Genomic DNA, 12772 nt, shown 5'->3' with positions numbered 1-12772 from the left:
TTTAACGTGTTTTGTTATGTTATAAGTAGTTTCGCATGTTTGTCTAAATAGCAGGAAAATCCATTGCTCTATTTAATTCAAGTGCTTTATTTTGTATTTTGAAAAATATAACAATATACAAGTAGTTATTTAAGTAAAAAATTTATTAAATAAATAACAAATTTGACATTTTTTTGGGAAAATCATATTCTATTTATTTGTTTGAATACCAGTAATAACCATTAAATCTTATACTATATAACGTGTGTTTCGCATTCAGAAAAAACAATCGATTTTCTTGTCTAAATAGCAGGACAATCCATTGCTCTATTTAATACAAGTGGTTTATTTTGTATTTTGAAAAATATAACAATATACAAGTATTTATTTAAGTAAAAATTTATTAAATAAATAACAAATTTTACATTTTTTTGGGAAAATCATATTTTATTTATTTGTTTGAATACCAGTAACAACCATTAAATCGTATATAACGTGTGTTCAGTATTCAGAAAAAACAATCGATTTTCTCAATGTATATTTCTTTTAATTGAGAAAATGATAATCGCAATAGCATGATTTAATTTACTTGATGAATGAAAAATACATATACAAGTATATGACTTCATATTTATATATTTGCATTGTTATGTGAAATGCCAGGCATTTGTGTAAATAATGGAATAAATGTAAATAATCATAATATAAAACGAAAAATGCTGTATACCAAGCAATAGTTAATCTCTTTGTTACCTATTTGTGGTCCTGAAAAGGACCGATTATTGATTTTATAATTTGGAAAATGAAGCGCTGCAATTTCAACTTATGCACGTTCACCACGAATACGTCTGGCCAATTGAATGTCCTTGGGCATGATTGTAACACGCTTGGCATGAATTGCGCACAAATTTGTATCTTCAAAAAGACCAACCAGATAGGCTTCGCTAGCTTCCTGTAATGCCATTACCGCTGAACTTTGGAATCGCAAATCAGTTTTAAAGTCCTGAGCTATCTCACGAACCAAACGCTGGAATGGCAGTTTGCGAATCAATAGCTCAGTGCTTTTTTGGTAGCGGCGGATCTCACGAAGTGCAACTGTACCGGGGCGATAACGATGTGGCTTTTTTACACCACCGGTGGCTGGTGCACTTTTACGAGCAGCTTTGGTAGCCAGCTGCTTGCGAGGCGCTTTGCCACCGGTCGATTTTCGGGCAGTTTGCTTGGTGCGAGCCATTATACAAGTATTTATTCCGTACTAATCTACTACACTGTATACACTGTCACTGATGAAAACACAATATTCGTATTGCTTGCTTTGCGCCTTCTTTATATAGAATTTTGGCCGCACAATGCGATTGGTGGTTGTTTGAACGAGATGTGCGAAAGAGAGATAGGAAGATTATCCGACTCGCTCGTGTTTTCGTGTTATTTTTGTATAAATACGAGCGTATGTGGCCGCAACAGCGTTAGTTTCGTTGTGAATTTTGTGCAGTTAAAGTGAATTAGTGAGAAATGACTGGTCGTGGTAAAGGTGGCAAAGGCTTGGGCAAGGGTGGCGCAAAACGTCATCGCAAAGTATTGCGTGATAACATTCAGGGTATCACAAAGCCAGCTATCCGTCGTTTGGCTCGACGTGGCGGTGTAAAACGCATCTCTGGCTTAATTTATGAAGAGACCCGTGGTGTGCTCAAGGTGTTTTTGGAGAATGTTATTCGTGATGCTGTCACCTATACGGAACATGCCAAAAGGAAAACAGTCACAGCTATGGATGTTGTATATGCATTAAAAAGACAAGGCCGCACCCTTTACGGTTTCGGCGGTTAAGAAGTTACATTTGCCCAAATGTGCAAATAAAGAAAACAATCGGTCCTTTTCAGGACCACAACATATATTTTTAAAAGAGAAAAATATTCAAATCATACTTTTATTTTACAAAAAGCTGTACAATCGATACTCTTCATTTATATTTTCATAATATATTGAACCTTTTCAGGACCACAACATATTTTTTTAAAAGAGAAAAATATTCAACTCATACTTTTATTTTACATACGCATATTTAAAAAAACAAACATATTGTACAGCTTACATTCCATCCATTTATATTTTCATAATTTAGGAGTAAAATATGGCAAACGTTGGCAGTGTTAAAAATTCGAGTATAAATACTTGCACTCAAGTAATTATTATACGTATTGACCAAATTCAAAAGGGATAAAAAATACTTTCGAATTAAAAATATATAATACGCATTATATACATACAAGTAGTATATTCTACGGTTCATGACATGCTGCCCGACCAAATGCTAAGCCTTCATATTTATACTTTATTCAAATTCACGTTGTATGATGATGAATTAAAATCTCTTCTGAATTAAATTGGTCGTCCTGAAAAGGACGGTTGGTTTTATATACAGTATTGTTTTTATTTATTAAAGGTTGCCGCCAATTTAAGCCTTCTTTTCGGTCTTTTTAGGTAAAAGCACCGCCTGGATGTTAGGTAGAACACCACCCTGAGCAATGGTTACGCCCGAGAGGAGCTTGTTTAACTCCTCGTCATTACGAATAGCCAGTTGCAGGTGACGTGGAATTATGCGCGTCTTTTTATTATCGCGTGCTGCATTGCCAGCCAACTCCAGAACTTCAGCGGCTAAATATTCCATAACAGCAGCCAGGTAAACAGGAGCGCCGGCACCAACACGTTCAGCATAGTTACCCTTGCGAAGCAGGCGGTGGATACGGCCAACTGGGAATTGAAGGCCAGCTCGATTCGAACGCGACTTTGCCTTTCCCTTTACTTTACCACCTTTACCACGACCAGACATTTTCTATTTTTTTTTTTTTTATTTCACAAATACACTTCTCATGGCTCACTGGCTCACACACAAATGTTGATGTCCGACCAAGTGTTAGGCCTTTATATTTATACTTTTTTAAGCATCATATACGCTCTGCTAAGGGTTGGACGGCTTCTTATAAGTTAAACCTGAAGGCGATGTTAAACAAAAATATACAAATATGTAGCAATTCAGTGGTAGAAAAATATTGCTAAAGCAACTGTGAAGTGTTGTGTTATTTTAACTCAAGTGAATTAAATTAATCTGAAGTGAAAAATGCCGCCAAAGACCAGTGGAAAGGCAGCGAAAAAGGCTGGTAAAGCCCAGAAAAATATAACCAAGAACGACAAGAAGAAGAAGCGCAAGAGGAAGGAGAGTTATGCCATCTACATATACAAAGTTCTGAAGCAGGTTCATCCTGATACAGGCATTTCATCGAAGGCAATGAGCATCATGAACAGTTTTGTGAATGACATTTTCGAGCGCATTGCTGCTGAAGCTTCCCGTTTGGCCCACTATAATAAACGATCGACAATAACGAGTCGCGAAATCCAAACGGCAGTCCGCCTACTTCTGCCCGGTGAATTGGCTAAGCACGCCGTAAGTGAAGGCACCAAAGCCGTTACCAAGTACACCAGCTCAAAGTAAATGTCTGATCGCCCGCTTCATAGCAGCAACAACGTTCCAAAAGGCCCTTTTCAGGGCCATCAAATTTTTCATAAGCAGAGTTAATAATTTTCATACATTTCTTTTAAATAAAATTTACATGGCACCCCTTTACTGTGATAAAAAACAAAATCTATTATAATGGGCGAACATATATATTAATATAACTATTTTGGTCAATATTTATAAACAAACTATTTTTACAAATCATATCGTTCACCTATATGATATGCAGTTCTTATTGCTTGAAATCGACTGAAACAAAACAATTTTTAGTCACCCATTTTTATGAGAATCGTGGAGGAGGACCGGACCGTATACAATTCCATTGTACTTGCATCAGCTAAGTTTATCGTAATTTGCTTCGAAAAATGATTAAATTATTTATTAATTTTATTAATATACGTTTTTTTTAAACTTTTGTGCTCAAAGTGAAACATTTTTCAATTCTCATTATTTTTGTTACAAAATTAACTAACAAATTATGGTCTAAAACCCTTTGTAACAGTTTTAAACAAAAATTGTTAAATTTTTCATACATATACTTGTACACCTAGAAGTAATAACAAATATATTAACAAAATTAGAAAAAGATAAGATTATTTGAAACCATTTAAATCACATTTGAAAATTATTTTTTCTCTTTCTTAGTTGTTTGTAGCCCTGAAAAGGGCTTTGTTTCAAATGAATTTTTATATTTGCATATACAAAATTTCACATATGCATTCATTTCTTGACTACTGCTGTCTTTGCCTTTTTGGCGGAAGCTGCAGCCTTTGGTTTTTTCGGTGCCGATGCTGTCTTCTTTGGCTTGGCACTAGTAGTAGTAGTTTTGGCCTTTGGAGTTTTTGGTTTTACAGCACTCGATTTAGGCTTCGATGTAGTTGATTTTGCCTTAACTGTACCACTTTTCTTTGCGTCTTTTGCCTTTGCCTTCTCCTTTGTCTTTTTCTCGGCAGTCTTTTTAGTGGCAGCAGATTTTTTAACTTTAGATTTCTTGTCACCGGCTGCAGAGGCCTTCTTGGCGACGCCGCTCGACTTCTTTTTAGCTGCTCCAGATGGTGCAACTTTTTTCTTATTTTTCTCGACGGAACTGACTTTTGGCTTTGGCTCTTTTTTAGCGGCCGCAGATAATTTAAACGAACCAGATGCGCCTTTGCCTTTTGTTTGGATGAGTTTTCCATTTACAACAGCTGACTTCAAATATTTCTTAATGAACGGGGCCAATTTCTGGGCATCGCATTTATATGTGGCACTAATGTACTTTTTAATTGCCAAAAGTGATGACCCACCGCGCTCCTTCAAATTCTTGATTGACGCGTCGACCATTTGCTGGGTTGGCGGATGTGATGGTGGAGCTGTAGCTTTTTTCGATTTGGCGGCAGTTGCCTTCTTGACAGTGACCTTTTTCTCCGCTTGTGCAATGGCAATCGGAGAGGCGGCCGATGTAACAGCTACGATAGAATCAGACATTTCTTTTAACTTCACTTTCACACTTGTAAAATTATAAAACGGTTTGCTTTCAGAAATTTTACGAATTTTTAGTCACCCATTTTTATGAGAATCGTGGAGGAGGGCGGTATACAAATGAATGTGGCATTGGTCGTTCTCGACAGCTAAGTTTATATCAATCTAAAAGGTAATTTGCTTCGAAAAATGATTAGATGTAAAAAAAATCATTTGAAATGCAATTTAATAATATCTATAAGCTTGACAGAGTTTAATAAACTTAAGTTTGTGTAGATACTTTTGTGAGTTCATTTTTAAATGGCACTCAAAGTGAAACATTATTCTTTAATGGTCAATAATTTTGCTTACAAAATGAATTTATTATAAGAAATTATGCTATAAAATCATTTGTAACGGGTTTTAAACAAAATTTAAACAATTTTGTATACAAATCTAAACGAATGATTTATTAAAATGCAAAAAAATATATTTATTGAATGCTTTCAAAGTAGCCCTACCTTGCATAAAACGACCATCGGAGTAGCATATAGCATTCAAACAAATTACCAAATATAGTTTAAGAATATAGTTTTAAAAGTCCAATTTATTTTAGCATTCATTCAAAAGAAGTTAAACTTGCTTTAATAATTTGTTAAGTATTTAAGATTTTATATTATCATTTCTGGACCCATTATAAGTTGTTAACGAATTTCCAAGGAGTCATAAAAAAATGGAGTTTGATAACTTACAAGTATTAACAAATGTATTAACAAAACTAGAAAGAGTTAGTTATTAAATAAATAATAAATTCCGAGTTTTAAACGTGTTTTGTTATGTTATAAGTAGTTTCGCATGTTTGTCTAAATAGCAGGAAAATCCATTGCTCTATTTAATTCAAGTGCTTTATTTTGTATTTTGAAAAATATAACAATATACAAGTATTTATTTAAGTAAAAAATTTATTAAATAAATAACAAATTTGACATTTTTTTGGGAAAATCATATTCTATTTATTTGTTTGAATACCAGTAATAACCATTAAATCTTATACTATATAACGTGTGTTTCGCATTCAGAAAAAACAATCGATTTTCTTGTCTAAATAGCAGGACAATCCATTGCTCTATTTAATACAAGTGGTTTATTTTGTATTTTGAAAAATATAACAATATACAAGTATTTATTTAAGTAAAAAATTTATTAAATAAATAACAAATTTTACATTTTTTTGGGAAAATCATATTTTATTTATTTGTTTGAATACCAGTAACAACCATTAAATCGTATATAACGTGTGTTCAGTATTCAGAAAAAACAATCGATTTTCTCAATGTATATTTCTTTTAATTGAGAAAATGATAATCGCAATAGCATGATTTAATTTACTTGATGAATGAAAAATACATATACAAGTATATGACTTCATATTTATATATTTGCATTGTTATGTGAAATGCCAGGCATTTGTGTAAATAATGGAATAAATGTAAATAATCATAATATAAAACGAAAAATGCTGTATACCAAGCAATAGTTAATCTCTTTGTTACCTATTTGTGGTCCTGAAAAGGACCGATTATTGATTTTATAATTTGGAAAATGAAGCGCTGCAATTTCAACTTATGCACGTTCACCACGAATACGTCTGGCCAATTGAATGTCCTTGGGCATGATTGTAACACGCTTGGCATGAATTGCGCACAAATTTGTATCTTCAAAAAGACCAACCAGATAGGCTTCGCTAGCTTCCTGTAATGCCATTACCGCTGAACTTTGGAATCGCAAATCAGTTTTAAAGTCCTGAGCTATCTCACGAACCAAACGCTGGAATGGCAGTTTGCGAATCAATAGCTCAGTGCTTTTTTGGTAGCGGCGGATCTCACGAAGTGCAACTGTACCGGGGCGATAACGATGTGGCTTTTTTACACCACCGGTGGCTGGTGCACTTTTACGAGCAGCTTTGGTAGCCAGCTGCTTGCGAGGCGCTTTGCCACCGGTCGATTTTCGGGCAGTTTGCTTGGTGCGAGCCATTATACAAGTATTTATTCCGTACTAATCTACTACACTGTATACACTGTCACTGATGAAAACACAATATTCGTATTGCTTGCTTTGCGCCTTCTTTATATAGAATTTTGGCCGCACAATGCGATTGGTGGTTGTTTGAACGAGATGTGCGAAAGAGAGATAGGAAGATTATCCGACTCGCTCGTGTTTTCGTGTTATTTTTGTATAAATACGAGCGTATGTGGCCGCAACAGCGTTAGTTTCGTTGTGAATTTTGTGCAGTTAAAGTGAATTAGTGAGAAATGACTGGTCGTGGTAAAGGTGGCAAAGGCTTGGGCAAGGGTGGCGCAAAACGTCATCGCAAAGTATTGCGTGATAACATTCAGGGTATCACAAAGCCAGCTATCCGTCGTTTGGCTCGACGTGGCGGTGTAAAACGCATCTCTGGCTTAATTTATGAAGAGACCCGTGGTGTGCTCAAGGTGTTTTTGGAGAATGTTATTCGTGATGCTGTCACCTATACGGAACATGCCAAAAGGAAAACAGTCACAGCTATGGATGTTGTATATGCATTAAAAAGACAAGGCCGCACCCTTTACGGTTTCGGCGGTTAAGAAGTTACATTTGCCCAAATGTGCAAATAAAGAAAACAATCGGTCCTTTTCAGGACCACAACATATATTTTTAAAAGAGAAAAATATTCAAATCATACTTTTATTTTACAAAAAGCTGTACAATCGATACTCTTCATTTATATTTTCATAATATATTGAACCTTTTCAGGACCACAACATATTTTTTTAAAAGAGAAAAATATTCAACTCATACTTTTATTTTACATACGCATATTTAAAAAAACAAACATATTGTACAGCTTACATTCCATCCATTTATATTTTCATAATTTAGGAGTAAAATATGGCAAACGTTGGCAGTGTTAAAAATTCGAGTATAAATACTTGCACTCAAGTAATTATTATACGTATTGACCAAATTCAAAAGGGATAAAAAATACTTTCGAATTAAAAATATATAATACGCATTATATACATACAAGTAGTATATTCTACGGTTCATGACATGCTGCCCGACCAAATGCTAAGCCTTCATATTTATACTTTATTCAAATTCACGTTGTATGATGATGAATTAAAATCTCTTCTGAATTAAATTGGTCGTCCTGAAAAGGACGGTTGGTTTTATATACAGTATTGTTTTTATTTATTAAAGGTTGCCGCCAATTTAAGCCTTCTTTTCGGTCTTTTTAGGTAAAAGCACCGCCTGGATGTTAGGTAGAACACCACCCTGAGCAATGGTTACGCCCGAGAGGAGCTTGTTTAACTCCTCGTCATTACGAATAGCCAGTTGCAGGTGACGTGGAATTATGCGCGTCTTTTTATTATCGCGTGCTGCATTGCCAGCCAACTCCAGAACTTCAGCGGCTAAATATTCCATAACAGCAGCCAGGTAAACAGGAGCGCCGGCACCAACACGTTCAGCATAGTTACCCTTGCGAAGCAGGCGGTGGATACGGCCAACTGGGAATTGAAGGCCAGCTCGATTCGAACGCGACTTTGCCTTTCCCTTTACTTTACCACCTTTACCACGACCAGACATTTTCTATTTTTTTTTTTTTTTTATTTCACAAATACACTTCTCATTGGCTCACTGGCTCACACACAAATGTTGATGTCCGACCAAGTGTTAGGCCTTTATATTTATACTTTTTTAAGCATCATATACGCTCTGCTAAGGGTTGGACGGCTTCTTATAAGTTAAACCTGAAGGCGATGTTAAACAAAAATATACAAATATGTAGCAATTCAGTGGTAGAAAAATATTGCTAAAGCAACTGTGAAGTGTTGTGTTATTTTAACTCAAGTGAATTAAATTAATCTGAAGTGAAAAATGCCGCCAAAGACCAGTGGAAAGGCAGCGAAAAAGGCTGGTAAAGCCCAGAAAAATATAACCAAGAACGACAAGAAGAAGAAGCGCAAGAGGAAGGAGAGTTATGCCATCTACATATACAAAGTTCTGAAGCAGGTTCATCCTGATACAGGCATTTCATCGAAGGCAATGAGCATCATGAACAGTTTTGTGAATGACATTTTCGAGCGCATTGCTGCTGAAGCTTCCCGTTTGGCCCACTATAATAAACGATCGACAATAACGAGTCGCGAAATCCAAACGGCAGTCCGCCTACTTCTGCCCGGTGAATTGGCTAAGCACGCCGTAAGTGAAGGCACCAAAGCCGTTACCAAGTACACCAGCTCAAAGTAAATGTCTGATCGCCCGCTTCATAGCAGCAACAACGTTCCAAAAGGCCCTTTTCAGGGCCATCAAATTTTTCATAAGCAGAGTTAATAATTTTCATACATTTCTTTTAAATAAAATTTACATGGCACCCCTTTACTGTGATAAAAAACAAAATCTATTATAATGGGCGAACATATATATTAATATAACTATTTTGGTCAATATTTATAAACAAACTATTTTTACAAATCATATCGTTCACCTATATGATATGCAGTTCTTATTGCTTGAAATCGACTGAAACAAAACAATTTTTAGTCACCCATTTTTATGAGAATCGTGGAGGAGGACCGGACCGTATACAATCCCATTGTACTTGCATCAGCTAAGTTTATCGTAATTTGCTTCGAAAAATGATTAAATTATTTATTAATTTTATTAATATACGTTTTTTTTAAACTTTTGTGCTCAAAGTGAAACATTTTTCAATTCTCATTATTTTTGTTACAAAATTAACTAACAAATTATGGTCTAAAACCCTTTGTAACAGTTTTAAACAAAAATTGTTAAATTTTTCATACATATACTTGTACACCTAGAAGTAATAACAAATATATTAACAAAATTAGAAAAAGATAAGATTATTTGAAACCATTTAAATCACATTTGAAAATTATTTTTTCTCTTTCTTAGTTGTTTGTAGCCCTGAAAAGGGCTTTGTTTCAAATGAATTTTTATATTTGCATATACAAAATTTCACATATGCATTCATTTCTTGACTACTGCTGTCTTTGCCTTTTTGGCGGAAGCTGCAGCCTTTGGTTTTTTCGGTGCCGATGCTGTCTTCTTTGGCTTGGCACTAGTAGTAGTAGTTTTGGCCTTTGGAGTTTTTGGTTTTACAGCACTCGATTTAGGCTTCGATGTAGTTGATTTTGCCTTAACTGTACCACTTTTCTTTGCGTCTTTTGCCTTTGCCTTCTCCTTTGTCTTTTTCTCGGCAGTCTTTTTAGTGGCAGCAGATTTTTTAACTTTAGATTTCTTGTCACCGGCTGCAGAGGCCTTCTTGGCGACGCCGCTCGACTTCTTTTTAGCTGCTCCAGATGGTGCAACTTTTTTCTTATTTTTCTCGACGGAACTGACTTTTGGCTTTGGCTCTTTTTTAGCGGCCGCAGATAATTTAAACGAACCAGATGCGCCTTTGCCTTTTGTTTGGATGAGTTTTCCATTTACAACAGCTGACTTCAAATATTTCTTAATGAACGGGGCCAATTTCTGGGCATCGCATTTATATGTGGCACTAATGTACTTTTTAATTGCCAAAAGTGATGACCCACCGCGCTCCTTCAAATTCTTGATTGACGCGTCGACCATTTGCTGGGTTGGCGGATGTGATGGTGGAGCTGTAGCTTTTTTCGATTTGGCGGCAGTTGCCTTCTTGACAGTGACCTTTTTCTCCGCTTGTGCAATGGCAATCGGAGAGGCGGCCGATGTAACAGCTACGATAGAATCAGACATTTCTTTTAACTTCACTTTCACACTTGTAAAATTATAAAACGGTTTGCTTTCAGAAATTTTACGAATTTTTAGTCACCCATTTTTATGAGAATCGTGGAGGAGGGCGGTATACAAATGAATGTGGCATTGGTCGTTCTCGACAGCTAAGTTTATATCAATCTAAAAGGTAATTTGCTTCGAAAAATGATTAGATGTAAAAAAAATCATTTGAAATGCAATTTAATAATATCTATAAGCTTGACAGAGTTTAATAAACTTAAGTTTGTGTAGATACTTTTGTGAGTTCATTTTTAAATGGCACTCAAAGTGAAACATTATTCTTTAATGGTCAATAATTTTGCTTACAAAATGAATTTATTATAAGAAATTATGCTATAAAATCATTTGTAACGGGTTTTAAACAAAATTTAAACAATTTTGTATACAAATCTAAACGAATGATTTATTAAAATGCAAAAAAATATATTTATTGAATGCTTTCAAAGTAGCCCTACCTTGCATAAAACGACCATCGGAGTAGCATATAGCATTCAAACAAATTACCAAATATAGTTTAAGAATATAGTTTTAAAAGTCCAATTTATTTTAGCATTCATTCAAAAGAAGTTAAACTTGCTTTAATAATTTGTTAAGTATTTAAGATTTTATATTATCATTTCTGGACCCATTATAAGTTGTTAACGAATTTCCAAGGAGTCATAAAAAAATGGAGTTTGATAACTTACAAGTATTAACAAATGTATTAACAAAACTAGAAAGAGTTAGTTATTAAATAAATAATAAATTCCGAGTTTTAAACGTGTTTTGTTATGTTATAAGTAGTTTCGCATGTTTGTCTAAATAGCAGGAAAATCCATTGCTCTATTTAATTCAAGTGCTTTATTTTGTATTTTGAAAAATATAACAATATACAAGTATTTATTTAAGTAAAAAATTTATTAAATAAATAACAAATTTGACATTTTTTTGGGAAAATCATATTCTATTTATTTGTTTGAATACCAGTAATAACCATTAAATCTTATACTATATAACGTGTGTTTCGCATTCAGAAAAAACAATCGATTTTCTTGTCTAAATAGCAGGACAATCCATTGCTCTATTTAATACAAGTGGTTTATTTTGTATTTTGAAAAATATAACAATATACAAGTATTTATTTAAGTAAAAAATTTATTAAATAAATAACAAATTTTACATTTTTTTGGGAAAATCATATTTTATTTATTTGTTTGAATACCAGTAACAACCATTAAATCGTATATAACGTGTGTTCAGTATTCAGAAAAAACAATCGATTTTCTCAATGTATATTTCTTTTAATTGAGAAAATGATAATCGCAATAGCATGATTTAATTTACTTGATGAATGAAAAATACATATACAAGTATATGACTTCATATTTATATATTTGCATTGTTATGTGAAATGCCAGGCATTTGTGTAAATAATGGAATAAATGTAAATAATCATAATATAAAACGAAAAATGCTGTATACCAAGCAATAGTTAATCTCTTTGTTACCTATTTGTGGTCCTGAAAAGGACCGATTATTGATTTTATAATTTGGAAAATGAAGCGCTGCAATTTCAACTTATGCACGTTCACCACGAATACGTCTGGCCAATTGAATGTCCTTGGGCATGATTGTAACACGCTTGGCATGAATTGCGCACAAATTTGTATCTTCAAAAAGACCAACCAGATAGGCTTCGCTAGCTTCCTGTAATGCCATTACCGCTGAACTTTGGAATCGCAAATCAGTTTTAAAGTCCTGAGCTATCTCACGAACCAAACGCTGGAATGGCAGTTTGCGAATCAATAGCTCAGTGCTTTTTTGGTAGCGGCGGATCTCACGAAGTGCAACTGTACCGGGGCGATAACGATGTGGCTTTTTTACACCACCGGTGGCTGGTGCACTTTTACGAGCAGCTTTGGTAGCCAGCTGCTTGCGAGGCGCTTTGCCACCGGTCGATTTTCGGGCAGTTTGCTTGGTGCGAGCCATTATACAAGTATTTATTCCGTACTAATCTACTACACTGTATACACTGTCACTGAT

At 34.6% G+C, this 12772-nt stretch overlaps 8 protein-coding genes across 8 annotated transcripts; 3 read left to right on the top strand and 5 right to left on the bottom strand.

The window, feature by feature from the left end:
* Positions 1 to 742: 742 nt before the first annotated feature.
* On the bottom strand, positions 743 to 1244 carry LOC115630297 (histone H3). The gene has a single exon (XM_030526834.1). The coding sequence runs from the start codon at positions 1211 to 1213 to the stop codon at positions 803 to 805; it is 411 nt and encodes a 136-aa protein (XP_030382694.1). The 5' UTR covers positions 1214 to 1244; the 3' UTR covers positions 743 to 802.
* Positions 1245 to 1461: 217 nt separating this feature from the next.
* LOC115630270 (histone H4-like) lies at positions 1462 to 7607 on the top strand. The gene is made up of 2 exons (XM_030526804.1): positions 1462 to 1798; positions 7241 to 7607. Exons 1-2 carry the CDS (start codon positions 1492 to 1494, stop codon positions 7552 to 7554), a joined length of 621 nt encoding a protein of 206 aa, XP_030382664.1. The 5' UTR covers positions 1462 to 1491; the 3' UTR covers positions 7555 to 7607.
* Positions 3028 to 3521, top strand: LOC115630298 (histone H2B). Its single transcript, XM_030526836.1, has one exon. The coding sequence runs from the start codon at positions 3095 to 3097 to the stop codon at positions 3464 to 3466; it is 372 nt and encodes a 123-aa protein (XP_030382696.1). The 5' UTR covers positions 3028 to 3094; the 3' UTR covers positions 3467 to 3521.
* On the bottom strand, positions 6494 to 6995 carry LOC115630296 (histone H3). Its single transcript, XM_030526833.1, has one exon. The coding sequence runs from the start codon at positions 6962 to 6964 to the stop codon at positions 6554 to 6556; it is 411 nt and encodes a 136-aa protein (XP_030382693.1). The 5' UTR covers positions 6965 to 6995; the 3' UTR covers positions 6494 to 6553.
* A 575-nt stretch (positions 7608 to 8182) lies between the features above and the next one.
* LOC115630269 (histone H2A) lies at positions 8183 to 8557 on the bottom strand. The gene has a single exon (XM_030526803.1). The coding sequence runs from the start codon at positions 8555 to 8557 to the stop codon at positions 8183 to 8185; it is 375 nt and encodes a 124-aa protein (XP_030382663.1).
* A 224-nt stretch (positions 8558 to 8781) lies between these two features.
* LOC115630291 (histone H2B) lies at positions 8782 to 9275 on the top strand. The gene has a single exon (XM_030526827.1). It carries the CDS (start codon positions 8849 to 8851, stop codon positions 9218 to 9220), a length of 372 nt encoding a protein of 123 aa, XP_030382687.1. The 5' UTR covers positions 8782 to 8848; the 3' UTR covers positions 9221 to 9275.
* Positions 9276 to 9896: 621 nt separating this feature from the next.
* LOC115630289 (histone H1-like) lies at positions 9897 to 10711 on the bottom strand. The gene has a single exon (XM_030526824.1). The coding sequence runs from the start codon at positions 10709 to 10711 to the stop codon at positions 9965 to 9967; it is 747 nt and encodes a 248-aa protein (XP_030382684.1). The 3' UTR covers positions 9897 to 9964.
* Positions 10712 to 12247: 1536 nt separating this feature from the next.
* On the bottom strand, positions 12248 to 12749 carry LOC115630294 (histone H3). Its single transcript, XM_030526830.1, has one exon. The coding sequence runs from the start codon at positions 12716 to 12718 to the stop codon at positions 12308 to 12310; it is 411 nt and encodes a 136-aa protein (XP_030382690.1). The 5' UTR covers positions 12719 to 12749; the 3' UTR covers positions 12248 to 12307.
* Positions 12750 to 12772: the final 23 nt, after the last annotated feature.

This window comes from Scaptodrosophila lebanonensis, unplaced genomic scaffold (assembly GCF_003285725.1).
Source record: "Scaptodrosophila lebanonensis strain 11010-0011.00,11010-0021.00 unplaced genomic scaffold, SlebRS2 tig00000409-arrow-arrow-pilon, whole genome shotgun sequence".
In the NCBI taxonomy this organism is placed as follows: Eukaryota; Metazoa; Arthropoda; class Insecta; order Diptera; family Drosophilidae; genus Scaptodrosophila; species Scaptodrosophila lebanonensis.
Note: the sequence above shows the minus strand (reverse complement) of the source record. Positions and strands in the feature narration are given on the sequence as shown.

Coding starts and splice junctions, on each gene's coding strand:
- LOC115630269 (XM_030526803.1), bottom strand. CDS start 8,557: ATGTCTGGTCGTGGTAAAGGTGGTAAAGTAAAGGGAAAGGCAAAGTCG.
- LOC115630291 (XM_030526827.1), top strand. CDS start 8,849: ATGCCGCCAAAGACCAGTGGAAAGGCAGCGAAAAAGGCTGGTAAAGCC.
- LOC115630298 (XM_030526836.1), top strand. CDS start 3,095: ATGCCGCCAAAGACCAGTGGAAAGGCAGCGAAAAAGGCTGGTAAAGCC.
- LOC115630289 (XM_030526824.1), bottom strand. CDS start 10,711: ATGTCTGATTCTATCGTAGCTGTTACATCGGCCGCCTCTCCGATTGCC.
- LOC115630297 (XM_030526834.1), bottom strand. CDS start 1,213: ATGGCTCGCACCAAGCAAACTGCCCGAAAATCGACCGGTGGCAAAGCG.
- LOC115630296 (XM_030526833.1), bottom strand. CDS start 6,964: ATGGCTCGCACCAAGCAAACTGCCCGAAAATCGACCGGTGGCAAAGCG.
- LOC115630270 (XM_030526804.1), top strand. CDS start 1,492: ATGACTGGTCGTGGTAAAGGTGGCAAAGGCTTGGGCAAGGGTGGCGCA. Junction 1,799..7,240: donor CACCCTTTACGGTTTCGGCG/GTTAAGAAGTTA, acceptor TGAATTAGTGAG/AAATGACTGGTCGTGGTAAA.
- LOC115630294 (XM_030526830.1), bottom strand. CDS start 12,718: ATGGCTCGCACCAAGCAAACTGCCCGAAAATCGACCGGTGGCAAAGCG.